General features: G+C 38.8%; 4 protein-coding genes across 8 annotated transcripts in view; 3 read left to right on the top strand and 1 right to left on the bottom strand.

Annotated features, from left to right (window-relative positions):
• The window catches only part of Arf6 (ADP-ribosylation factor 6), a 13,990-nt gene extending 7,479 nt beyond the window's left edge, over positions 1 to 6,511 (top strand). For all 3 annotated transcript variants that reach the window (XM_022850290.2, XM_022850292.1, XM_022850293.2), the window contains exons 2-4: positions 1,151 to 1,438; positions 2,561 to 2,699; positions 2,964 to 6,511. In XM_022850290.2, the coding sequence (XP_022706025.1) occupies positions 1,193 to 1,438; positions 2,561 to 2,699; positions 2,964 to 3,106 (528 nt within the window). In that variant the 5' untranslated portion in view covers positions 1,151 to 1,192 and the 3' untranslated portion in view covers positions 3,107 to 6,511. The remainder of the gene's footprint in view (positions 1 to 1,150; positions 1,439 to 2,560; positions 2,700 to 2,963) is intronic.
• A 1,115-nt stretch (positions 6,512 to 7,626) lies between these two features.
• Positions 7,627 to 11,002, top strand: LOC111270207 (man(5)GlcNAc(2)-PP-dolichol translocation protein RFT1). The gene is made up of 3 exons (XM_022850295.2): positions 7,627 to 7,998; positions 8,911 to 9,167; positions 9,689 to 11,002. Exons 1-3 carry the CDS (start codon positions 7,784 to 7,786, stop codon positions 10,786 to 10,788), a joined length of 1,572 nt encoding a protein of 523 aa, XP_022706030.1. The 5' UTR covers positions 7,627 to 7,783; the 3' UTR covers positions 10,789 to 11,002.
• Positions 10,728 to 14,247, bottom strand: LOC111270201 (uncharacterized). Of its 2 annotated transcripts, XM_022850284.2 has the most exons (3): positions 14,114 to 14,247; positions 13,569 to 13,686; positions 10,728 to 12,839 (listed from the first exon to the last, which is right to left on the bottom strand). In XM_022850284.2, the coding sequence occupies exons 2-3, from the start codon at positions 13,581 to 13,583 to the stop codon at positions 11,481 to 11,483; spliced, it is 1,374 nt and encodes a 457-aa protein (XP_022706019.1). In that variant the 5' UTR covers positions 13,584 to 13,686; positions 14,114 to 14,247; the 3' UTR covers positions 10,728 to 11,480. The 2 variants fall into 2 exon arrangements, with proteins under 2 accessions (XP_022706019.1, XP_022706020.1); XM_022850285.2 differs by lacking the exon at positions 13,569 to 13,686.
• Positions 14,248 to 14,793: 546 nt separating this feature from the next.
• On the top strand, positions 14,794 to 24,469 carry pasi2 (Protein). 2 transcript variants are annotated; one of them, XM_022850288.2, is made up of 5 exons: positions 14,794 to 15,452; positions 19,331 to 19,460; positions 19,709 to 19,896; positions 20,354 to 20,497; positions 20,697 to 24,469. In XM_022850288.2, the coding sequence occupies exons 1-5, from the start codon at positions 15,228 to 15,230 to the stop codon at positions 20,850 to 20,852; spliced, it is 843 nt and encodes a 280-aa protein (XP_022706023.1). In that variant the 5' UTR covers positions 14,794 to 15,227; the 3' UTR covers positions 20,853 to 24,469. The 2 variants fall into 2 exon arrangements, with proteins under 2 accessions (XP_022706023.1, XP_022706024.1); XM_022850289.2 differs by having other exon boundaries at positions 14,798 to 15,383.

The following is a 24,469-nucleotide window of genomic DNA, read 5'->3' as shown; positions in this document are numbered from 1 at the left end:
ATAAAACACTGGATTAACACTTCCTTTAAAAATAAACCATATCGTCCAGATTCCGTTCTCAAAATGTTGAGTGGGTGGACAGTCACACCTTTAATTGGCCGTTGTGCGCTCTGTCTAAGAGCTTCTATACTTGAAATAAGTGTTCCTTCTGAACTTCTTAACTCTCTGAAAATGCTTTCATAATTTAAGCGTGTGGAGGGGGAGGAGCACTGCAATTAATTGCGATTTTTTTGTAGGGTTTCCTTTTAAGGTGTTCTTACGAGACACACGCCTCCCCTCGCGGAGGACAAACAACAGACTACTGCCGAGTAGGGTTTTTGCTCGTTTGTTTTAGGCGCTTCAAGGAGTAATGCATTACCTTTTCTGTTTAAAACTCATTTTCCAAAGTAACCAAAGTTACTTTGTTTCGGAAAATAATAATTGCTATAAGGTTGAATTATCGCGAAACGCCTTGAGATGGTTATTCAAACGTAGAGAAAGAAAGGAAACATGAATGAATTTCCTTAGCAACGTAGCTTCACTTTCACTCTTCACGAAGAATAGTAAGAAAAAGAAAGAAGGCACGTAAGGGTTATCGCAGAATTTTTATTTACCCAGCTTTATCTACTAAGGTGTATAAAAAAATTATGAAATTCCTTGATAAGTAGTAACATTAAAAGAAGATCCTGTTCTGACACATCCGCTATTATATTATTAATTAGTTAAAAACCGTAAGTCTGCGAGAACAATACCGTAAGGTTACTATGACTAACATAAGAGTACAAGACTGAAGTAAACGTCTTGAATTCTACATTTGGTACCGCCGTAAGGTATACCATCGGACGTTGGTCTACCAGCACGAGACAAGCATAACGAGAGTGCCCAGGCTCGGGTTCAAACTCAGACCGCCGCAGAGTAAAAGTCTATAGATGAAATTCGGGTTTTAAATATATAGTGTAGTAGCGACAATGCCCATCTTCACTATTCCTTGAGAGATAAACGGACTGATTAGTTATTCCGAGTTGTGCGTATATTCCAAAGTGAAAGTGACGCAAATGTACAGTTATCTGCATTGGGAATGTTCTAAGGAAAACAACCTAATTACTAACGTTACAAAACCTGCCAGCAGAAAGTGTCTTCCTTAACCAGTCGTATGGTTCGGTCGTTACAGTTGCAGCACTAGACCTACGCGGTTCGACAGAAGACTTGAACGATGGGGAAGATCCTGTCGCGAATATTTGGTAATCGGGAAATGCGCATCCTTATGTTGGGGTTAGACAATGCAGGTAAGACAACAATCTTGTACAAATTGAAGATGGGTGAATCAGTTACGACAATACCCACCGTCGGATTCAACGTCGAGACCGTCACGTACAAAAATGTCAAATTCAACGTCTGGGATGTCGGTGGACAGGACAAGATTCGACCGCTCTGGAGACATTACTACACGGGAACACAGGTAAGCGAGAGAGCAGAAGATACGTTTCATGAATGCGTTCATCAGACAAAACAATCCCGCCATGCCTCCATTGCGCGCTAAGGTCTACAGTAAGTGGTGGATAAATTCTCTTTAAACATCAGCTTACCTTAGTTTACTATATCGAATATAAGTAAGAATTCTCTAAGATCAAAAGATGTCTCCAAGAATCATCTGCATCTACAAGGCGGTTACTCATATCGCTAATATCAGTAAGCCTTTTCACTGTAAACAAATAAAATAAATGATTATCAGTGAATTTGGACCGACTGTTACGAAGTCCGCCGTCACCGCGGCTGGAAATTGTAGCATAGCAGTTCTCTTCTTTTGCGATGGTGATTCGGTTGTCAGCATACGATGCCGTTACTGTTATTTTTTTCAGCTATTATAGGTTGCTTGATTCGGAAGTACCCACTGATCCAGAAGGTTACGAACTGGCGTATCTTCTTGAAGCGATACTAAAACACTTTTCACTTATCAGTCTATTATACTTCCGAAGATACCCCGTGTTCGATATTAATTACGACATCGCCGTACTATAAAATAGCTGTATCTTTGCTGCTAATTTGCAACCCTTTTAGCAACTGCGTTCTCCAATTTTTGGTACATATCTGTTGTTATAGAACGTTCAACTCTTGAAGAAACAATGGTGGGCCGAAAGATAGATGGCGTCAGTCTGTATTACGTTTCCTTAGGGGCTTTACGTTGGATCGTTATCTTTACTTGTCCAAAATGGATCTAGTAGATGATTACGGGCCGTTAGCGTAATTTGGGATGTCCTACCAAAGCTTTGAATCACAATTTGTAGCAAAGAAAGGATAACCCCGCCACCTATGCATTTTCATGTGATAACAACTATTATCAGTAACATCTTAAATTGCTTCCTTCAAAGCGGTCTCGAATTTTTATCGAACATCGAAGTCGTCAATAACGCATCTCAATCGTATCGGCAATTTTACATAGAACTAAAATTAGATTCTGTCGCCGATTCTATGGGTGCTATAGAGAGAGATAACAATTAAATATAAAAAATATAGTACTTCGCTGTCCTAATTATGTCACAACATTTACCAGTCAGTTCTAACATTTTGTTTTGCGTTGTAGGCATTGATATTTGTTGTAGATTCATCCGATATCGATCGTATAGACGAAGCACGACAGGAGTTACATCGTATCATAAGTGACCGCGAAATGCGAGATGCCCTTATCCTCGTATTTGCCAATAAACAGGACCACAAAGACGGTATGAAAAGTCTGATATTTACTCATGCGATAATGAGTGGTATAGGAGTTCACAGAAAAGAGTTTTGTGACGTTTTTGTGTCTGAACAGTACGTAATAACAAGGAGTTTTGAGTTTTGGGGGGAAGACGAAATGCAATTTCCGATTTTATATGACACGAAAAATTATTTTTTCGATTAGGGGACTTGCGGCTATTAGTATTATTATTATTATTAGAAAGGCGTTTATCTACACTCAGTTCTATCCGCGCTTGCTTTCATTACAGCTATGAAGCCGCATGAGATCCAGGAAAAGCTCGGCCTAACACGGTTACGTGACAGGCACTGGTACGTGCAGCCGGCGTGTGCTATCCAAGGTGATGGGTTACAGGAGGGCCTGACGTGGCTCATGGCTACACACAAAGGATGAGGCCTGGTCGAGCGGGTGGGGCAGCCGGAAGAGGATCACCCCACTGCTGAATTCTATCCTGTTCGAGTGGTGCCAACTGACGCCCAGTAGTGAATCACAGATGTAACTGCATAGACAACAACTCAGAAGATCGACATCATCCAGTGTAGAGAAAGACAAAAGAACCGAGCACATATGGCGATGACAGCTCGTGAGGCCTCGTAAATCCAAACAACAACAGCATCAGCAAATGACGACAACGACGAGGGGAAAGTTCAGTAGCGCGTATCGTTGGCCGCAGAGAGTTTCAGCAAATCGCTTCTGCATGCCTTTGTAATGAGATTAATTCGCCATTAATTTGTTGCTTGAAGGAAGAACGACTCGGTACGCGTCTGATCGTGCATACAAGTTCGCGCGGCTAAAGCGTCGTTTGGAAAAGTTTGGCGTCATGATCATTATGAGCAAGAGTGTTGGAGCTGGCAGTGAGATTAGATGAATGAGGACACCCAGAAAAAATGTTGCCGAGTCACTCAATCCTTCAAGAATTAATTATTTGAATGCATATTAAAGCTATAAAGTACCACCACTAGTACTGTTTATTGAAGAAGAGCCGAAGTGAAAAAGTATCTTCATCACGTATTAAAATAACGCATTACTGGATTATGGTGATGACTAAGGCGTGAATCAATTGTGTACAGTAGATTAAAGCAATAAACTGGCATTTCGCCTTGCTTGAAATAAACGAACGGAAGGAGGTCTAGGCAAAAGAATTGCTATGGGAAGTGGGTATCAAAGATTAAAACACTGAAATGTCAGCCATCTGATGAAGGCACGTAGACGTAGAATAACATGGCAAGGGGCAAAAAGAGACACAAAAAGGACCTGTGTATTGGCCGTCCAGAAAGCCAGGCTGAACCTTGAGGGACATTAATCGTTTTGATTGAAAAAGATCGTTTGTTGTGCCTGTGTGAAAGAAACTTAATCATAGCCAGTTAATGCTGGTTTTTAGAGAGTGTTCTTTTAGTAATGTCGAAGAATCTAGTTCCCAAAATGCTTAAAGGGTTTTATAGAAGTCAAGTTAGCTATTATAAGAGATGCGTGCCGTGGAATAAATGCTATTATTATTAAATCTCATTATAATAAGACAAAGGGGATAAATAGCAGACACTTATCGGTCTTCGAAAGACATGCATTTTTACAAAATCTATAAGACAGCATTTTGCATTTGGCGTAATTACAGGTTATCTCACAGGTACACGTTAAACCTTAATTAAAGCAAACTAATAACAATCTTCTTAGTACAATAAAACTGATAATTGAGGCGCGATAATTTCTTGGATGTAACAAAGCTCAAACTCATTGAACTGCATCAGTTCGACCGGAATCAATTGCGGGGGCAAGAACGTCGGCGACCGATTCCGCCGCGTAAAAAATGAGCGTTCAGCAATATTCTATGGACATAGCAGCTCTGGCTATTGTATTAGGGGGCGTTTGTCACCTCATGCAGTTTGGTTAAGAATACCACAAGGTATAATGCAGGGATGTATTTTGTTTGCTTAATTATACGTGCGAGAAGAAAAAACAATAAGAAACGTAATGGAAAATGTAGTACAGCATTAGCGGTGGCGCTGCTGTGATGGCGCGCCTAAATGTTGCTGGTGCCTTCAAAAAAACGCGATGACAAATAAAGTCGATATTCGAGCTGACATAGAAAAGAAAAGGAAAACATTTGATTGATACATGTGGTAAACAAATAAGTATGGTTTCTAGTTGTGCTGAAAATGGATGAACGAATGAACCATAAGGACCCAGCTATTATCATAACCGTAAAATAATTCTTTCACTGCTATTACTGATCAAAGATTTGAAAGTAAAGTCGTCATAACTTTATCTTCGAAAACAATATCTCGTTTACCTTAAATCTTCCCAGAACGAACAGTGTTTATCTCATGGGATTGGTGTAATGAGAGATCGTCAGAAGCGCGACACCTGCGATTATTGCAACTTGAAATACAGCTTTCTGCATTTGATGAAAAGAAGATTTATGAAAGTTAACTGGAGCACTACATACCGCTATGATCCATACAGATGGTGCTCGTTGGGTTAAATTAACCTAGCATTCAGATCTATACACTCGTATAAATCTGTTTATTGAATTCAGCTATGAACATACAGACCTGTAGACGAAAAAGCAGCGAAAACGAGAAAAACAAGTCAGATGTTTCTTCACTGAAGAATGGATTGTGTAAGTCATGTCCACTTTCATCGGTCATTTATAAGAGAGAATATCTATCTACTATTTATACCGAGTTCGGTATTGACACGCATTAATAATTAACTGCCAACAAACGGCAATAATAAGATATATATATATACACACACACAGAGATGCAGTAAATAGTTTAGAAGATTTAGGGAAAGGGAAACTATTAACAAAGTTGACGAGAATGAAATCACTAGTGTAGCAGGGGAACACGAAAATGTGTATGGTAAATGCATCTTTGAGGATAGACAGTAATAATAATGGTAGAATAGTGATATATAGTACATATCTGTAAATAGAGCACAAGTGAAAGAACGGTAAAAGAATGAAAGCAAAAGTTAAGAAATGTTTACTGATTGACAACATAAGTATACTGTTAGCAACAAATAATGTTGTTCTATACTATAAATATTTGATTGACGAAAGAGGGTAAATTGGATTTGAATGGTGATTCTAGAACCGCGAGTTCACGCATGTACGAAGTGTCTACCTTTCTCACAAATCGAAAAAAATTGACAACAACAATGAAAAGAGTTTAGCGAGTTAATGAGAAACATTCAGGTAGGAAAAGGTCACGCTAAATTTATTGATCGGGAAGCCATATTGAAGTGAAGAGGAGGTTCGAAACTGTTATAACCTGGTTGTATAGAAATCTACGATACGATATAAAGATACCTGTGCACATAGTTGCATGAACACACCGCAACGCGAAAAGTAGCAGGAATATATATATCTTTTAAATCATCTCATATATATATATATATATATATATATATATATATATATATATATATAGCAGATGATATAAAAGCCGTAGCAAATGGTGAGAGAAAGAAAAAAAGTTGTATATTTGGAGCACGATACAAACAGATCTAGTTAGGTTGTGTTGTAGGGCAAGTGTAGGAGAAAACTTATAAACAGAAAGAGGCGGTACATTACTATATATAAATATTATATATACACTATATAGAACCATTAATGTTATTATTATTGCGCTCATACATTTGAAGGAGGCGAGCCAGGAGTATTTTGAGCGTATGCCAAGTGGGATGAGATGAACTAGAATTTTATCCTTCCAGATTTTCAGTTTTAGACGATATTTTGCGTTTAGTTTTCAATCAGGGTGAGATGTTAATAAAGTTGACAAAGTTTCATATTTAATAGTTGGCGTGTGTTTTTTTAATCGAATTATAAATTATTTAGGCACGACAAAAGAGTTACTTTAAACACTTTACTGCTAGACGTACTTGTAGATTGGGTCCAACTAGTTAAAGTTTGATCCATTGCTACAGGGCGTTACACTCGACACTCAGATTTTTTTACCATCTGCAGATTCAAGTAATATGCGAGGCTTTCTTCTTACGGGAAATTGTCTACTTGGATGTGGTTTTCCGACATAGCGTTTCAGGCGAGCTTTCAGAGGTGTCGTGTCGACACCATCTAAACACAGGTATATAATATAGGCATTCGTTACTGCGCATCCGAGCACAACCCCTTTATGTTGAGAAGAAGGTGAAGAAAATAGCGTACGTTTCCGATTCGACACAGCAAGACGAATTTAATAGAGAAGCACCGAAACAGTCCATATGAAACTGAAACAGCCGGAAATCAGCATGTAGCAATAGCAGTAGGTAATAACACATGGTCTTGTGTAAGCCGAGACTCAATAATTATTGCACTGGATACAGTTAGAAAAAAACTACACAAAGTTACTAAACATACAAATAACAAAGTTGAGACGTGCACGTGTTTCCTTTCCTTTGTGTCCTTCCGTGTTCATTTTATTCGCTCTGATTATTAATTTGTAGAATATATATTAGTAATCAGAGTTCTGGTAAGCGGTCAGATTGAGATTTATTGAGTATTCATGCTTTTCGCACGAATATTTAAAAAGAGTTGCGCGTTTTACTTAATATAACATAAGATATCCATATAATATTAATAAAATAATACTAATTTTTCTGTCAAAAATTGTGAATACCATACATAGGAATACCCAGGATATTTGATCAGAAAACACAAACGGTACCGTTATACTGTTTTGTCTATCCTAGACTATGAGCGCCTTCCTGCTCTTTGTCCCTTGTGCCCGTAGTGGCAATAGTACCATATTTGCCTACTGAATTTAGGGGTCAGCCGTCTGAGACAACAATTAACGTAGACAATCTAAAACTTGAAACATTTCTTCTTTTTGTTCCCAGCATCTAACAACTTGCGCATGCGCAGGCTAAATTTCTTTGCTCTTGTATGATATGGCTCCTCCGACAGCAGCTCACCACCCAATAATCGTCTGCTAGTGGAAATTCGAATGTATCTGCGATCAGCTGAACCGCTCCCGTTGATGCTACAGTCCTCTCATCGTTTTCGATATATCTTATTTCTTGCTATTACGAGATCATGTAAATGTGATTTTTTTTTCAAAGCAGATAGCCATTATGTCGAATGAACGATTAGCCGGTTCGCTTGTAGCTGTCGCCTTGAAGGCAATCAGCTTAAATATCGGACTCCACATATCTATGCGCTTGTGTACCTTCGTCTTAAACGCATTTATACTTCGCCACATCACCAAATATGCCTTCGGAGTGATTAATGTCCGGCTGATGCTATTATTCTCAACTATACACTTTCTTGCCAGTGAACCCTTTCGAAGGTGCGATTTTTGCACAAAGGAACGCAGAGTCAAAAAAACGATACAGTTGAATCAGGTGATACGAGATAGATCAAATATTTTCATGGGAGTCTCATTTTATGCGTACAAAAAACGTGCCTGCGGATCGAGAAACGCTGCATAACAATAAGCTTGCCTTGTGAACACCGTACATGATTTCAACATGACTGCAAACTGAAGAGTAGTTTCTCGGTTAGAACACGAAAATTATCACTGAAGGTTTATTTTGGATTCCGTTTATTTACCGGATGTGAATAAAAAGCGCAATAATATTTGGCGCCAAAACCCCATAGTCGTTTTTAGTGTCAGCTTAAATACTCGTTTAAAGTTAAACGGCGTCTGTCAGCAGAGAGTTTAAAGTATTTAAACAGGATTTTTTACCCCTTAAATTTACACTGCTTCTGTTTGTAAAACTTGTAGAATCCGAACTACTCCAAATATTAGTAATAATCCAAATCACATTTTCTAATTTTTGTGTATCTTGTGTATCCCCTATAAGAGGCCCTAATATTTTTTCAGCATTTTGACCACATTTCGTTTTCAAAAGCGTTGCATTCCAAGGCCAGCAACGCGTGTAAAGCGCTTTTAATAATAGTAATCACATAGTGGTAATAGACGATGCAGTTTTTCACGTTTACTGATAATGTTCTTCTTCCGCAGAAAGGAGGTTATCTTTTACTGAGGTAAACCCAACTGCGAGATTCTCATTTATAACAAACAGAATATGAACTCGTGTATTTACCTGATTAAATGTCATCAGTATTATAGAATATATGAACTGAGTAAAGGTACCAACACTAAGCAACATGCCTTCGTTCTTCAACATTTTCAGTCGTTAGATAAAGACAACTCTGGAATATTCATGGCGTTTTCGTCAACATTTTCCAATTTCAGAGCGTGCTGTACGGATACCTCTCATGATAAGTGGAGTAAAATTATTAACTTATCCTGGTTGAGTGTTCCTTTGGCTAGTTCGGTGGGTGCGCTTCTTTCGGTGGTATGGGTTTATCTTTTAGAAACTCCAGATGACCCAACGTATTTGCTTAGTGTGGGTATCACTTTCGTCGCGGCCATTATCGAAGTTATGGCTGAACCTATGTTTATTATTGGATGCGCCTTTGGATACGTTAAGTTTAAGGTTTTTGCCGAAGGTAAGCGTAGAATACGATTCTTCCTGTATAACACATATTCGTAGTTACTCAACTGATATGGGACTGGTGGGCTGACTGAGTTTATTAGAAAGTCGCCGCCAATATTCGCAAATGGTACTTGCCATGATAATAACAAACTTTACCCAAATCTCTTGCGGGTGCGTCCTTACAGAGGTAACGCACTTCCAAGAATCTCGATTTGAAATTAAAACACGCGAATATATTTTTTTCTGTTTTCTTCTATGTCTTGTGGTATTTATTATACGACAATATGGGCGTCATTAGAGTACACAGTCAATGTAGGTAAACTATTTACCAAAAAAATCATAGAATCCGTGACGTTAATTTTTTTCTATTCGTCAGTTTCCAATTTGAACATTATACTTTAAATGTTCTCAGACATGTACCGTTTATACATACGCGTGTTATTTATCAGGTTTCATACAATCTATAAATAACTACTCGTTGGAGTGCTGATACGTGTGAACCACATTGTTCGCTCTTAATCGAAATTGTTGCAGGTTCAGCGTTGGCACTTCGCTGCGTCCTGATGTCGGTGCTCGTATTCGTTCGGCCTAGTCAAGCTTTACTTGCGTACGCCATTTCACAGCTTATCGCCTCAACCTACTTCACTGTAATTTTCTACGCATACTTTCATTTCGTGTGTGCTCATAACCTTGATACGAGCTTACCGATCGCTCACATTTACCAAATGATTCCGTTCTTTGAGGGTGTCGATGGAGCCGTGGGTGAGCTCGCGGCAAGCTTCGTCAAGCAAACTGTATTCAAGCAGGTTCTTACCGAAGGCGAACGTTATGTTATGACAACATTCTGCGTTCTCGACTTTGCCTCGCAGGGTGTTTACGAAGCTGTCAGCAATCTCGGTTCGCTGGCTGCACGTTATATCTTCGGACAAGTGGAGGAAAATGGCTATCTTTTGTTCGGTCAACTCTTCGGTAGAGGCGATCCGAACACGAGAAAAGAATCGGACGTTCGTTTGGGTGCCGAAATTCTCAGCAACCTTCTCAAGCTCATGCTGATCGTCGCTCTCGTAATTGCAACGTTTGGGCAGGCGTTCAGCGGGACCTTACTGTACATTTATGCCGGCGATAGCTTGCTGCCATTTGGCCGCACTTTGATGCGACTTCACTGCATGTACATAGCATTCATTGCAGTAAACGGTATTACCGAATGTTTTGTATTTGCCACGATGACCAAAAAGCAATTGGATAAACATAATGCGAAGATGGCCCAGTGTTCATTGATTTTCCTCGTCGCGTCGTACGTCTTCAGTCGGATATTTGGTGCGGTTGGGCTCATTTTTGCCAACATGGTGAATATGACATTACGAATCGTTCTAAGTTTTTGTTACATCAATCACTTCTTTGCCCAAATCAATGCAAACATTGTTTTACGTTCAATGCCTAATAAATGGGTAATTATTATCCTTATAACGAGTTGTGCGCTGACGCTTACAAGCGAGCTACTTATTGGAGATCGCATTATTCCACATGCAGCTTTCGGAGGCGTATGCTTTTTAATAGTGACCATAGTCACCTATAAAAGCGAGCACGAACTTACGAGTTTTATTAGAAAGAACGTCATAGAAAAGAAGCTTTAATGCTCTGCGTTTAGGCGATAAACAGCATTAGCATCCTTTTTTAATAAGCATTATCATCCTCATTCTTATGCTAAAAGACCGACATACACATGTGAATGTGGCCGGTCATACGATATCCGGCCGACGTGATAATGAAGTAGCACTGCAATTACTGTATTATATAATAATCTGTGATCCTCCTTCTATTAAATGAACATCGTACACGTTCCTGATATTGACTTTGTTTTCATTTGTTACAGAGGTATGCTTCTCGTAGCAAACAGAAATGCTAAACACGTGCAGTTAGGAAAGCACATGTCCAGAAATTTAAAAAGATCATAGTAATAAGCCACCACAGTACATATTTCAACTACATTGAGTTTGTATATATAATAAATATTTACAAAATTTACATCGTTACTACTGTACCGAAGAGTGTTTGTTTGACTCATCAATAACGGTGATAATACCTTTGTTACTTAATATATGTATAGAAATTTAGATACGTTCTTGTGCAATAGGCCACGGCGTGTCCTAGGTGCCTTCAGGCAGGACGATGCGGTGGTGATATTTTTTGTCTTCTGGCCGGCTTTGAAATTTTTTTAAAACTAAATTTTCGTATGTACATATTTAGTCAAGTGCGACTATTATGTGATATTTCCTCTGTACATTAATCCAGCTTATTAAATTATCCGCTATTGTGTGATCTTTTTCTATCTGGGCTGTCCTACTTGGTATGGCCCAGGATATTGTCCCGATGGCGGGGGCGCCGGAGGCGGAGCCATATAAAGAGGCGGGGGAAACTGTGCTCCATGTAGAAATTGCACACCGGGTGGAAATTGTGGAGCTATATATGGAGAACCACTGAACACAACAGGGCAATTTGTTCCAGGACCATATACGGGCTGAGGCATTGGCAACACTGCATTATATTGCCCGCGGGACATTGACCAGGGGTCCTGAGCTACTTGTGGGTAAGCTTGTGGATACGGCATTACGTAGCTATGCTGTGCTGTCATATTACTGTGATGTACCCCCATTGGGTTGCGGTTACGAAAATTATTGCGATTGTTGTGATTGTTCACGTTGATCCGCCTAACAAGAGACTGCTGCTGTAACGGAAGTCGTGGACGGAAGTCCTGTGAGTGACGTCTAGGCAACGTCGAAGTGCTGCCATTTGGGCCCGCTGTAGAAGGTCCATCGTCGCTGAGAATGTCAGCCCTGCTCTTGCGACGGTTACGGTAGTTGTTGCTACCGTTGTTGTTGTTGCTACCGTTACTATTGTTGTTGTTGTCGTCTTTGGATCCTCGTCTGTCGACCAGCTGCCCATTCAAATGTCTCTTCGCACGCCTTTCCTGTTTGGCTGCTTTCTCTTCTTCATCGTTTGAGTAATCGAGCTCGTGCTCCGGCGGCTCAATGTCGTGTTCCCATGATGCGTCCGAGCCCTTCATCTGCATCAATTCCCTAATCTGCTTCTCAAACACGAAAAACGTTTTGTCGTGACCGTTTGCATAGAAGATCTTTGTTCCCTTTTCCAAATGTTCGTCGGCAATCTCCTGTGAATTGTTGAAACGGAGGACATAGTACGGCCTTTTGACAGGTCCAATAACGTCGAAGATTAAGCCAACAGCACGACCATCGCCGAGGAACAGAGCTGTATCGAGATTAAGCACAGGGTGGTCACCGGTAGATTCCACTACGACAAGACAGTCAACGAATGAGTACAGCTCACCAACGTGAACCAAAAGATCCTGTGCAACGGTGATCTGAAGCCTCTCGACTGGTGGCAAGTCATCCAACGTTATCTCGCCTTTGACGGTGTGGCCAAATTTCTTTGTTTTAGCATCTTCGACTACTTCTTCTTCGTGCGGTGCCGGTTCGACGACAATGTCACTTTCATCGCTGTCTGAGTCTTCAAATTCATCTTCTTCACGATAGACAGTCAGCAATTCCGCTGACTCCTCTATGATGTTACCTTTAAGGAGATTTGCAGCGAAATCCTTGAGGGTGGGTGGGGCTTCCTCTTGGTCAAATTCATCGTGTGTAATTGTTGCAGAGCTGCTGGAAGCCATCTGTAATAGGATGTTGATGACAGAAGAAGAAAACTTATGAAATAGTACTGGTAACATTAGTTTTACTGCATAATTATTCACTAAGATAATTTCTAGGTTAGGTTTCTGCCTGGAGATACCACCTCTATTACAAAGAACAGTTTTATGTTGACGTGTGCTCATCGCCGGGTACAGCGATCATTGTATACGTCACTGATTTGCGAACTGCTAAAATAAATTAAATAATAAAAGAGCTCCCAGACGGTATCTTTATTCATAAGTTTTCTTTTACTAATGCTTAAGGTAACATGAATGTCAAATCTCTACGACGAAAACAGACAAAAAATATTTTTGAATCGGAAAAATAAAAAATACTTAATTTCAGTTTACGAATTTTATAAAGAAAAATTTTATATCAGAATAGAGTTGGCAAAATGGAATTATATTCAGAACGCCAAATTTTTATAGCAGAATAAATAAGCGTCAATTAGGAGAGCTTGTTTTCCATTGTAAGAATCAGGACAAAATTCAAGTAAATTGCGTTATAGAAGGCGCAAACGAACTTCTCTAAAAGCGAAAATACCTCCACATAATATATATATATATATATGACAAAGCTTTGTCTATAAATAACACATGTGCAAAAATTCAAAAGATATTCGGCGCCTTTTTTTCTATTTCGTACAATAATGTTTAATTACTGACCAATGTACATTTATAATAATCAATTAAATAATTTGTCTTACATACATCATTTCTAATCATGAAGAACGATGTAAAATAATCCAACGTGAACCGGGTCAAGAGGACGCATCCATAGCATCAGCAGGTTGAATGATTTGTCAGTCGTTCGCCAACCTTCGTTACACTACAATGTAAATTAACAAGGAATGCTTTTTGTTTTTGAATAAAATTCTGATGTGTTGCCCTTTAAGGCGGCTAGATTCATCTCCAGTGTAATGGCTGCATAAAGAAAAAGCAGACACGGTTGCTTGTCTAAAATCGATAAAGCAACATTATTTTCATTACTGCACGACAGGCTTAAGTATTGAATAAAAATATTTCTATTTGAGATTCTAGTGGCAATCAGTTCTGCTATTCAAGTTCATCCTTAACGAAACGAACCAAACATTTGACAACCAATTAAGCCCTAGTTGTGCTTGAAACATTTCTAACTCTGGAAAAATTGGTATACTCGAATTAGTTAATTACCATAGATGCAGTATACATAATGCCTTGATGACGACTATTTCAACGTATAGCATTTTAACTTTCATAAACTTTTCGATAAGTACCTGAAGAGAACTCCTCAAGCTGCTAGGCGCGATGTTTACAAGCGAATTAGCAATCACTTTCGCGTTAAACTGTCACCTCTAACTGACTAGGCGAAAAACGACCGTATTCAGCACGTGCAGTGTTCAGCTGTTGACAATGAGGTTGATGATCTTTTGGTGCTCAGTAATGAACGCGCAGCCAGGCGATTCACTAAAGAGGGGCGTCTGTCAGCGATCGTCCCTTGGGCGCTCACTGGCACTGGTCACTATCGGCTGAAGGTACATAAACTTCGTCATGGCCGCTATACTCAATGGCCAATTCATGTAATTCAAAGAGAAACTATGTAGTTGCTGAGGAAGATAATTGTTAACTTCTAGTTAGCTCTTATTTATGCAAACACATACACACACACATACATGATTCATGTTTATGTGTGTTTAAAATCAATACAGATGTACTAAGCAAACGTTCAGTCGCTAATAGTTACATAGCAATTATAGTAGCAATCTTTTTTTTTTTTTTTCTGTAATAGATTGCTTTGATTTCGAGTAATTTGATCTAAAACCATATGTAACAGTACTCGTTGCGTATGGTGCTCAAGTTTTCACAAAAGCGATCCAACCAGCTTTAGATCCTGCCACATGGCCCCGTATGTTTAGATCCGGTGATGAACAGGAGCTTTTCTGTCTTACTCGGGTCGTCATGGCAACGCCGTAAGTCGCTGGCTTCGACGGCGCTGTCCACAGCATCGACGTCACAGAAGCAGTAGCGAACGCGGATCAGGAATAGCGATAGAACATAACGATAATTGCAAAAGCTGCAGCGAACCCAACCAAGAGCAGGAACTGTGGTTATTTTCGGTTCATTCATGGCTTAACGTCCAATCCAGTAAAAGTCCCTCAATTCGAACCATTTAATGACTGTTTGATTGATCGTGTCAGGACACTACATCGTTACGTAATTTTGATTTTTGTAAATTTCGGCCACGAACGGGGCTAACCACTATTAATAGTAAAAATTTTTTGTGAGTGCTCCAATCTTTATCGGTTTTGCAAGATAGAGAAGGGCTGCATCAAAAACTGTAAACTTGCCATAAGTGGAATCTTGTGTGTAAGCTAAGGATAACAAACAAGCATGGGGTCACGATCGATTCTAAACAAAACGTCTAGTACTATAGATTCATCGCGGTTTCGCAAGAAGCAGAAGTGGTACCACCGAAGACCGATACTCGACAATGCGTACTTCACCAACTTACAGAAGGGCAGTTATATTGCCGCCCTTTATGCGCTCGTAAGTTCAGGGTTCTCGTGTCTCCTGAGTAATTTGCATTGTAGTTCGGATGATTATCTGTTTTACGGGGTAGGTACCAATACAAAGTAATAGATAGTATGGTTAAGTAAAAGTGGCATTAGATAAATCTACATTATTATTGGGTAATTATAAAAACTAAATGTTCCAAACTTGCAAAGTTTTTGCATCAAGGTGTACTGTTGTGGCAGTGCCAGGCGCGTTTTTTGAGAGTTTCGTCATTTCAAACAAACCTTTCCTTCGTAAAGTTAAATATTTTTATTAACATACTATATAAAATTGCTTTACGCATTTCTACCATTTGATCATTACACCGAGCAATTATGAATCGGTCACCTAAATACAAATGCGCGTCGGCCTTTATTTCAGTAGCATCTAAACTTCGGTTCTAGATAAGCTATAGTCAGTGCTTTGAAGCTTGTTCAATTGGAATAACTCAAGTTATGAAAAAAAGTTGATCTGATAAATAAATAAATTCACTCATAAATAAAGATTTCTTTGGCAAGTGAATTTATCGTGCATTGATCCTTAGCTGCTGTGAAGTGAATTTTTGTTTTTGCATTTTATTTGGTATTGCGATTAAAGGATATTTAGGGCATGATACAGATCTTAGTGATTGCGCTTCGAAGTTCCAGTAACAGATTATATTATATATATCTATCGGCGAGAACTTGAACGCTGCATGCTATGTTGAATTTAGTATGGTAGAGAAAACTTCGTCGCGCACGAATTAATCTTACGGGAAGATAACGAAGATCAATACAAAAAAGTAGTTCTAGATCTTCCACTTCCAGTTCGTCAATGGGCTCCTGTACCAATTCCTGATTTGGTGCTTTGTCGCTTTGGCCTGCGTCATTCTATCCAGACTGACAAAAACTTTCGCAGAGCCTCTGCATATTTGACAGTTTGAATAACATATGCGTACTATGTTGAGCTCGACATTTTTCGATGCTTCACACATTTTGACAACAATACGTTGTTTGTCATAATGGTTTGCGAACTAAACTAACTATTAAACGCTTTATAATGACTATACGCTTCTGCATGTGTGCTTATATAGTAAAAAGCTCAGTGGCTTGTGTGGGGGCTCAGGGGCCATTCTGTGTTTTGATTGCGCGTTCGTACTGCTACTAGTTTCATACAGTGGATTTCTCTAGAATCTTATCATAACTATGGTCTGCCATTTCGTACGTGCTTTTCGTGTGGTAGGGTAGTGAATAACGTTTCTGCCTGCTAAATTTTGGGGTATGTGTGACCTAAGTCCTAGTCCAGACGGGACGTACTTTGTTTTCTGCTAAGAGCTATTTGTCTGAAATAATACTTAACGGCTGAAGTGCTGAACGTAAAACATTTTATACATTTTAGACAATCACACGTTATCCCCCTTCGCAATAATCATCTATTCACTTATTTCTATCAGGTTGAATGAAGAATTTATTATAAAATCATCGTTATCTCTCTCTCGTATCTAATAATAATATATAGCGTATATTAGACAATCACTGCACCATCGCAGGAATAAAATTGAGCTGAATCTAAGAAGCTATATCTAGATGGAACATTATTTGGATTAGGGCATCTTTTGTTTAAAACGTAACTCTGTTAGTGCAGTACATTGCTAGAAACCCTTGAGGCTTGGCGTACACACAATTGCCCCAGGTTGTGCAACATAGGGCAATTTATCACGACACATTTTCAAGTAGGAGCGCACGCCTAAATAACAAAGATAAGTTAAGCTTCTATAGTAGATGCGATCTGATGCTACAGCTCTGTCCAGATAGCTTAATCCGATTTGCTCTCATATATTTAGGCTTATTAAAATCACAGGAGTTACGTTGTTGGGTTTTGATTTTCTAGTTGACTTTTGTATAAAAGTCAGTCGGCCAGCCGGCAAAGTTTTTAACAGATATTTCACGATAGTACCGTGTGCGATCGCGCTCATAGCCAAAAACCAAGCCAACATAAAGAATTAGTAGCCAGCAACAGTAACGGCGCTGAATACGCGAAATCGCTCCGCCCTCTTCCATATATTCTGCGGTAAAGCAAAATTGTCAAGCCAGCGTTCGAAATAAGGACAACGTATCATATACGTCTACTTCAGCTGAAAAAAGTGGATCAGTTTTGTTGGTGCCGACGTTCTACCCGTTCAACTTCATCATTGTGATCATACACTGGCAATAGTGGTAAACCGACGGGCCATTTTAGTACAGCGATCGCTTGCTTTGGCAGACTAGAGAGGCAGCTAGCCAGTGGACATCTGCATTGCCTGCGTTTGCCTGTGACGTCCGTTAAAAAATGACCAGTGTCAGGGACAGTGCAAATAGGTCACTTCAAGCACTTATTCCATTTGGTGTTTTGGCCTATTGTGAAATGTCTTTAGAGCTTCTCTAGACAAAGTGGATTAAACGGCAAGAGCGTCGATTTTAAGCCATCAGATATTCTATAAAAAAGATATATAGAAAAAAAACGTTGTCAAGGAAAGTAAAAATAACATCTATAGAGCACAACAGTCGGTGTAGTACGTTAAAACAAATAGTTTTTAAAAAATTACTAGAGTCAGTTGTTTTATTGCTTAATACCTTATTTACTGATCAGTCACAGCCTGATTACCTTCTCGTAAAGAACAATCTGTTAAATAACGGTTTTCTAACAAGATATTAAAGATTGTTCTTATGGTTAGCCATTGTCAAACAAACAGTGACTTGAATCGCTTGCTTGTTTAAGAATACAGGGCTATGAAAGGTTTGCTTTGTAATAGGACTTTGTATGGAAAGAAGCTACGGGGTAACATAGCGTAGGTTAGAAATCGAAAGACGTCTAAAAGCAATGCAACATTAAAAAAGATAAACCGTTTACTAGAATATTAACAGAGACGAGGGGGAAGGACATTGTTCAAGATAAATGCGGTCACTTTTCTGTAAAGATCTGCTTGTGATAATGAAGTCAAGTTTTTTTTTTATTATCGAGCGAATCACAATAGCGAACCGGTTATAATCAGTCATATAACACTTGCCATTGAGCTTTTTAGAATATCCGATGTGACTGTATATATTTTTTAATGGACTAAAGCTAAAAAAATATCTCAGTACGATTACAGTAAGAGAGTATTTTGGCAGCAAATAAAATAGTCAGGCACATGACAAAAAAATGCAAAAAATACCATATTTCAATTATTTGTTACAAAAACATACCTGGCTAGGGAGTCTATATTTACCTAAATCAAAGACGCTTAACATATTGAAACCTCGTGTTATATTTGCCGCTATAGCTGGGTTACAAATATAAATGGGTTATTAATATGAATCGAATAGAGGGTTTTGCACAATCAGAGAAGTTGAAAGATTTTTAGCAGATAAGATAAGCTACCTCTCGTTTTTCACTAGTTAAGTAACAAGTTCTCCTTTAAATTTTACGTATGGTTAGACTGTGTCGCTTTTTGTTCGATTGAAACACAATTAGCCTAAATAAGAAAAAGAAGCTGAGTTTCTAAGGGCCCGTTTATCATTCGTGCCCATTTATTCAGGACATACGAAGACGTTTCAACTTCGCACATTCTCTCACACGTCTCTTCATGAGCAGAAAGCGCAACAGTTATTGCTTATGCTGTCTTAAATATGGACTAGTAAATGTACTGATGAGAAATGCTACAATTTTGTAAGCACTAGATAAAACTATTGTTAAGCAAACAGCGATCAAGTTTATTAGAATACTAAGGCTGTATATTCGTGTAAGGCTGTATATTCAATCTTCACTACTTCAATAACTTAGTCAAGTTATAAGTAGCTACAAATCAACAGTGCTATAGGTGCGAATAGTATACGTATTAAGTCAGCTTAGAGAGGAACTTGTGTGCAGTTTCCAAGCGGGGGAAAGTGGCTTACGGAATTTGGTATTCATTTTAGTTAAATGTTACGAATCATTTATTACAGGTGGAGTGCCTCTTTATGATCTGCCTTGTGGTATTTGATATTTACTGTCTAGCCGAGGCCTTACCAGGCTCCCGACATTTTAGATACTTCGGAATCAGTTTCCTGTTTGTCTATAGTGGAAATCAGCATGGTTTGTATAATTCACACTTAGAAAAGGCATTTTCATACCAATAGTATATTCGGTAGCGGCATTTTTCGAGCTATACTAGTATCACCTTCATCGAAGAAGGGCAAAGCGTATATGGTAAGAATTAATATTTAGATCTTTTAGAAACTAGACACACTCTAAAGATGTAGAATCTATCATTTTCATAAGTCAATCCGAGCGGAACAACTAAAAGAAATCGTCGTTTACTCGCTTCTTCTTAATAATTTCAGTACGGAATCTGCTGATAGCCGTATCAGTATTTTCGTTCATTGGCGCTATTTGTCTCCTGGTAACGTCCGCACAAATTATTTCCGCTTTACGAAAGGAACAAGAGGCCAAATTCAAGCCCTGGCTGTATGCAATGTTCATATTCACCGTTTGGCGCTTCTGCGCTATTATGTTCCGGTCAATTGCAAACGTAGGTCTCCATCACAGTCGACATGATTTATTATACAATGAATTTATAAATTGGGACTTATAATTTTTCGACGCATTCGGCTATCCTTTTGGCGTAAGCAGTTCTTGGGCTACGCGACAAGGACCTGCTCCCACCAAAAGGCTCGATCGGGATGAATCTTACTTTATAGATGCAAGGTTTCTCCAATAGAGCTACGTAGGAAACGCTATGGTAACCATTTGTTGACGCTGGCACTTAGATTTATAATGTTGGGTACCTTAAGATGTATACTAAAGTAATTGAATTATTTTTAGTTTAAAAACACTTCATTTAAAGCTAACGAAGTGCTGCCTGCTCCATTGTTAGAATTAGAATGTCTTTTATGATTTAACTAGGTCTCCAATTTGAAATAAACATGTTTTTCGGTGAGGTCTTATATCGAGACATTGTTCATGTCAATGTGAATTTCATATCATAGGACCTGTACTACGCGTATCATATCTTAATGCTGCTGATTTGGGTGGCTTTGATTGCCGGCAATGTCTTTGCCTATCTCGTCGTGTTGTCCAACTATCAGGAGCTTTCCGATATCACCCGACTTGAAGATCTCGCCCGCAGTAAGGTACGTTTCGATGAAAAATAAGTTTGACAATGCCCATTATCTCGATAGCAGTATAGACCAATAACGTCCAATGTGGTACAATGAGTCACATACCCATTACATATATACGTGTGTGTGTGTATGTGTGTGTGTGTGTAGAGAGAAAGAGAGAGAGGGTGGGTAGAACTAATTCCGAGACTCTATCTGGTGATGTTTGCAGATGGGCGTTGGAAGCACCAGCGTATCACGCTCTGTATCACATAACAGTCTAGACACGTTCAAGAATTCGATGCATAACTCGTCTTTTCAGTCGAACTACAGCGGTCGAAGTGGAGCTCCATCGGTTTCATCCGTTCCTATGCGACAGTTTCGTTGAACGTAACAAATTAACGTTACTGGCATTTTCTCTGTTCTAGAAGGTTGTTGGCGATAGGTCCAAGGTAGTACGGCGTTTCATCCTGTGGACTGTATTTGCTTGTACGCAAATTCGATTTAGCATCTTCGTAGAGTGTCTTGCTGGGCTACGTAAGATGTATATGGCCGGCATAAACAAGCAGACTTCCAGCAATAGAAATATTCTTTTCTGACGGTTGCATGTAAACCATACTTCCATGCAAACCCATAGAATTGTAAGTACTGTATATTCGAAAAGGACAATGCGGGGTGTCAACGCGTTTTTTCAAGGATAATTTAGGGTGATCTTTTGGCTTGTACGATATCCGTATGAATGGCACGTGCTTATCGGTCCTGTTTATGTTTTCATACGATTACTGGGAGGCTGATGTAATGTTTATACTTAGCATTTATTTTTGTTTTAAGGTAACTTAGCATTGTACTGAAAAGTAGTTTATAAGACACTTTTGTAGATTGTCTTAAATAATTGAATTGGTCTTCTCTGAGTGATCTGGAGCTGGCGTATTCTTGGAAATAGGACCAAATTTATTCTTTGATTTTTTTTTACTTCTAAACTTGCTGAAGTCTCTGTGTATGTGTGTGTGTTTGTGTGGGTGTGTGTTTTATAGGTAGCTCACGACTACGTCGCTAGTACTATATTTGTAGCTAATAATATATATTTTCTGGTTTGTATAATATAATTTAGATGTTGGTGTTTTGAAAAGATTTACTTGTGGTTTGGGCGAGTGCGTAAACTGGTATATTATATATAGTATTATTTAATTATGGTTAGTGTAGCCAAACAGCGCCATTATGTTACCTCTGTAATGCAAACGTAGCAACGTGTTGATCGAATGTCAAGGTCACAATACGAGGCGAAGTCGAAAAGGCTCGGTTTTACACGGTACAAGCACAAGACCTAATCGAATGCCTAGGAGAGAACAGCGTTTTATAAGTGAGTACCGTGCGTCGGGAACCAAAGCTGACTTCAAAGGAACTTTACGAGAGTTGACGTCGCTATGAAATAGCGCGAGACGCACCTGCAGAATTCGGCTTGCGGCAAAACAGAGTGGCATCGGGTGTAAACGACGAATAAAGGACTTGCAGAAATCTTCAACAACAGCACTGGATAAGAAATCGACCCAAGAACAAGGAAGATAGAACCCATCAGCCACTGCATTTGTGTAGGACACGGACCAGGATGATGCTAACTATGAAAAATTCAAACGTAAGGTTGTATTAGCAAACCACCGAGCCAATGAAAAAGCAATACACTATATATTTTTAGGCAGATTGAGGTAAATTCTGTCGTTGTACGGTGATGAAACAGTACCTTATCAGGCTGTATTGCGCATATATATAAGATTTATACAAGTATGTCATAGAAATTTGAAATGGGGTAAGGAATGGAAGGCACTTAATGGAAACAAATGAACAAAGATTAGGACGTCCAGATTGGGTATAGCAAGACGCTACAGATATTTCATATCGACATTTGCATTGGCTCTATCGAAAAGTAGGGCATGTGAGAAAAGGATGCCTGCTAAGTATGATAATAATAATAGTAATAGGCAAAGTGATATAGACATATTTTGGTTCGGCAAAAATGGCGGAAGATTACCGAAACCCAGAGCGATTTTTCTGTCTCGCCATGTCCATAGAATATTAATTATGATTAATATGCTATGCACTTGATTTTTCTGCAGTGGTTAAGGTCGACAAAAAGTAAAAACAGTGACAATTTAATTATTTTGTGATTTAATTTATACGCGAGACGTAGCACTGGACATAAGTAAAAAAAATAAAGATTTATATAAGTATGGTTAATACCCACACAAGTGATACGTTAACTGCCTTCTCTAGAAGATCAATGCATGTTTGCGATAAAAATCTTCCTATTAAAAACAACCACAGCTCATTAGCGGATAAATTTCATTAACATTTATTGAAGATTCATAATTATCATTGACCATCGTTACTGCGACACACAGCATCATGCTTATTTTAATAATACTAATTGTAATCTATTATATTTTTTATATTATACTAATGCTTAGTAATGTTTGTTGTCATTGTTAGTGATATAATCACAGGTGTATTTTTACAGACTGCGGCTCTTTAAATCGTGTTTCTTTCGGTATTCTCAATAGTCATTTCCCTTCGAAAAAAAAGCAAATTAACAATATCGTTATATGTATATTTCATTTTTGTTAGATGGCGCCACCTATTTCCCGCGTCTTGTTTTTCGGCTAGCTTCTCTTCAGCGCTTTCTGTTCCTGTATGCATTCATATTGCAATAAGACATCTTTCGCTTCCGCATTGTGCCTATCGTTATTTTACCGTTGCCATATCACTTTATCATTCGTTATTCTGTATCTGTGTTTGACGTTTTACATCACGACTCATCCTATCGAATTCGTTACCTAATTGTTATCTGTCGCCATTTTGAATTATGTCATTAGCGGCATATTTGTATTATTAGTCTCGAGATTGTTGCTGCTGGTAAACCATCTATTGCGACAAATCATCACTGATTACCTCCTTCAATTCGTTATTATTGGCTGTATTTTGGTTAATCATTCCTCCAGAATCTCATTTACTGCTTAACTGTTAAAGGCTGTTCGTAAGTGTCGCGTGAATCGCTAAAAAATCTGCCATGGGAAGAAAAACATTGAAGAGCTATACATATGTATCTCTTGAAATCAACGATAGTATTTAGGTTAATCTATTCATTAGCATAGCCTTAGGCCATAAGAAGCGTCCTTATTATCGGCCGGTTTGCGCAGCATGCTGATAAATTAGGTACACACAGATGGTTGACATTTTGGTTTTTTACCATTTTGACTAAGGGTAATTTGACGAATTCAGCGAAAAAAAAAATCGGTCGACCGCAAATGCGGAAAACTGACCAGTCATTGATTCGGTTAATAGCTGGGGGCTGGCTTTCGTAAGCGCTTTCGGACCACCTGCCGGCTGGTAACAGCCATACTTCTAAAAATGTACACGGATTCGTAAATGGTTTACTATATACCCTATTATGCTCGTCTCTAAGTACTGGGTGTCTGAAGAACGCTTCGCGTTAGATGAATCTTTTCAGATGGTCAGTACACCTCGTAACAGCACGATTGTTTAGTAGATATTTCAGCAAATTGTGATGGTGCGCTGTTTATATAATAGGCAGCCTGTGCCTCTTGCCGATTTGGTTTATTTCAAAGATTTGAATTAGAACGCGAGTATTTGTGGGGTTCCGCGTTCATCGTTTTACGTTCGAATGTATTGTCGTTTAACTGTATTATATATATTTTCTATCATCAATCTTTGGCTATATTGCGTCTCCGCTGAGGCCACAACGAGTTGATTGAGAACATTATATGCGACGCGTGTCACAGTGACAATAGTGTTTATTTATATAGCTCTTACTCATATATACATTAGACCAATCCGTTACAATTTCCCTACTAATTATATGGCAACTTTTTCTTCCTGATAATTATCATATTTTAACGTTAGATGTGTTATTATCTTCATCAATATGTTAAGAACTAGTACGCTATCTACCCCGTATCTTAATAAATCCACTGCTCTTTTTCTGGTATATGA

Source organism: Varroa jacobsoni, unplaced genomic scaffold (genome assembly GCF_002532875.2).
Source record: "Varroa jacobsoni isolate VJ856 unplaced genomic scaffold, vjacob_1.0 scaffold_1455, whole genome shotgun sequence".
Classification (NCBI taxonomy): domain Eukaryota; kingdom Metazoa; phylum Arthropoda; class Arachnida; order Mesostigmata; family Varroidae; genus Varroa; species Varroa jacobsoni.
This window is presented reverse-complemented; position numbering and strand designations above follow the sequence as displayed.